The sequence below is a fragment of the Hordeum vulgare genome, chromosome 1H, assembly GCF_904849725.1.
Source record: "Hordeum vulgare subsp. vulgare chromosome 1H, MorexV3_pseudomolecules_assembly, whole genome shotgun sequence".
NCBI classification, from domain to species: domain Eukaryota; kingdom Viridiplantae; phylum Streptophyta; class Magnoliopsida; order Poales; family Poaceae; genus Hordeum; species Hordeum vulgare.
Genome location: NC_058518.1, coordinates 433,866,231 through 433,868,818, shown reverse-complemented (window position 1 = coordinate 433,868,818; position 2,588 = coordinate 433,866,231). Strand labels below are relative to the sequence as shown.

Genomic DNA, 2,588 nt, shown 5'->3' with positions numbered 1-2,588 from the left:
AAACTCCAACTTATGTTGCTCTGATCATGATCCTAATAAGGAGCAGCAGAATGTAAGAGCAACCTTTGAGGCCCAAAGGGTACAAACAAACTTAATTCTCAGACTTATTCACCTCCAAGCAGTAGCTCAGGGTGGGTCCTTGACATTATATTCAAGCCTGCCTGCCTATATCATCTCTACTCAACTCACCTATGCAATCTGCAACGGTAGATGATTGCATCACTTGTTTGGAGGGGATCACAACTCACATGCACATGGTTGCATCAGTCAAGGACCAAGTGTCAGTCACCCGGATGAGCAGAGCAGACTGACCCCTGGATCCTCCGCGCAATTAGCATTTTTTTCTCGGAGAAACAACATGAATCAAAGTAGTACTAGGAGGAGTAGCAGCAATTTTTCACAACTTTTTTCACCGTCTGAAATAATTGTCTCTCTCTAAAGCTAAGCTTTATGTCATCAACAGCAAAGAACACGGAGAGAACGGGAACATCAATGACAAATATCAGCAACACAAGAACAGAACACAAGGCAGCAACCTGGCCAAGAGATAGATAGAAAATATGGATGGATTTGATGGATGGTGGACTGCTAATTCCCAAGAATTCTTGGCCTCTATGATATGATGATGTGTTGAATCCTGCTGGGATTCCATGCCGATCTTTGGGAAGTAGCGCGCGGCGGCGGCAGAGGGGAAAACGAATTTTATATACCCGAGGAGGACGGACGGATGCCGGTCACCGTCGATGTCGACGCTCAGTGGTCGCCGGAAGTCGGGAACAGCGTCAGCTCCCGGCGCCCGCCGGCGCCGGCGCCGCCACGGGATCCTAGCTCCAGCTCGTCGGCGAAAGACGACGGCGCCATCATCCCCATCGCGGCCCCGCCGCCGACCATGCGGTGGTGCATCCCGGGCGGGCCGACCGGCGCGCCGCTGGCGACGGCGCGGCTGAGGAAGCCATGGTCGAAGCCGGCGCCTGGGCCGGCGCCGTAGTGGCCGAGCGGGCGCGCGGCGGGATGGTGGAAGTGTCCGATCTGCTGCGGGTGGTGGTGGTGGTGGTGCGCGGCGGGCATGGCGGCGTAGGGGGTGTAGGGGTCGGCGCCAGGCGGGCCGCGGCCGGGCGGGAGGAACGGGGATGGCCCGGTGGCGAAGAGGTGCTCGGTGGCGGCGTCGGTCCCGGAGCCAGATGAGTGGCTGCCTCCCCCGCCGCCGCCGCCGTTGCCGAGGCCCTGCATGCGCTTGAGGTAGAGGCGGTACTTCTGGAGGTGGGACGCGACGTTCTCGCGCGTGAGGCCGTCCACGCTCATGAGCTGCATTATGGTCTTTGGCACGGCGTTCTTGATGCCGAGGTGCGCCACGGCGTCGACGAAGCGCTTGTGCAGCTGCGGCGTCCACACGAGGCGCGGGCGCTTGAGGGTCCTGGCCGGCTCCTCGCCGTTGCCGCCCCCGTTGCCGCCGCTGGAGCCAGCGGCCGACGAGGCCCCGCCGTTCATCTCCGCGGCGCCGGCGGCGTCGGCGCCGCTGAGCGGGCCGCCCCCGTGCGTGTGCGTGGGGATGTCGAAGGCGGCGGCGAGATCGCGGGTGATGAGCGACTGCGAGAGCGGCATGAGCTCGTCGGGCGCCGGCAGGTCCTCGTCGAAGCGCGCGAACCAGCTGGGCTCCTCCTCCTCCCTCATCGTCCCAGCTAGCCCCCCCGGAGCAGAGCAATTCGACTCCTTGGAGCCCGCAGCCCGGAGCAGGCCGCTTCCGCTCGCAGCAAGAAGAGAGCACGGAAGAAGTCGGAGAGGAGAGGAGAGGAGAGGAGAGCGGGGGGAGGGAGGAGATGATGGGGAAGGAGGAGGGAGGGGGTTACTTCGAGGTGGATCTCTCTTCTTCTAAGCTTTCGTCTCTCTCTCTCTCCTCTCACTCGTTTGGGTCTTTCTTTCTGCCCGCTGCTGCGGCTGCTGCTGTGATATCCCCCTCTTTTTCTCTCTCCCTCTATCTATCAACAATCTGCTCACACCTTTTCCACCCCTTCTCTCTCCCTCTCTCTCTCTAGGATGGAACTAGGCAGCAGGCTGATGAGTGATGAGGAGAGTATCTGATGAGTTGGGGAGGGGGAGTGGTGCGGTGCAGTTTAACTAGTGGGTCTGGCTGGCTTTAAAGCTATTTTTGTGTTATCCTTGGTTGCTTTCTTTGTTTGTTCGCGTGTTGCTCCTGCCTTCTCACTCTATTCAGTCACTGTGATTCTCGCCCTTTCCCACTCTCCTCCCAGATAAATACTCCTACTAATAAAGAGAGAAAAAAAGAAAAAGGATTAGTCGAGCGATTTCGTTTTTCCAGGTTTTCGGGGCACATATCCACACATGCATTGCACAGGGTGACAAAACAAAAACAAAAACACTGGAAAAGGACGAGACGACGAGGAGATATCTTCTTAGCTGGAGTTTGGTTTGTCCTCATGTGGACATGTCGCTCGCCTCGCCGGATCACATCGAACCGAACCCAACCGAACCGTGGGGAGTGGTGGGGAGGGGGAATCTCGTGTGGCTCCTGTGCCCTCGAGGTCGCGTCCCGCGTTGCCTGGCTGCTGTGCTGTGCTGTGCGGTGCTGT

The 2,588-nt window shown here is 58.6% G+C and overlaps 1 protein-coding gene across 1 annotated transcript; it reads right to left on the bottom strand.

Annotated features, from left to right (window-relative positions):
* Positions 1 to 359: 359 nt before the first annotated feature.
* Positions 360 to 2,351, bottom strand: LOC123442999 (transcription factor MYBC1-like). The gene has a single exon (XM_045119211.1). It carries the CDS (start codon positions 1,669 to 1,671, stop codon positions 754 to 756), a length of 918 nt encoding a protein of 305 aa, XP_044975146.1. The 5' UTR covers positions 1,672 to 2,351; the 3' UTR covers positions 360 to 753.
* Between the last annotated feature and the right edge of the window lie 237 nt (positions 2,352 to 2,588).

What these genes read in the sequence shown, in the direction of transcription:
- LOC123442999 (XM_045119211.1), bottom strand. Translation starts at nt 1,671, where the DNA reads ATGAGGGAGGAGGAGGAGCCCAGCTGGTTCGCGCGCTTCGACGAGGAC.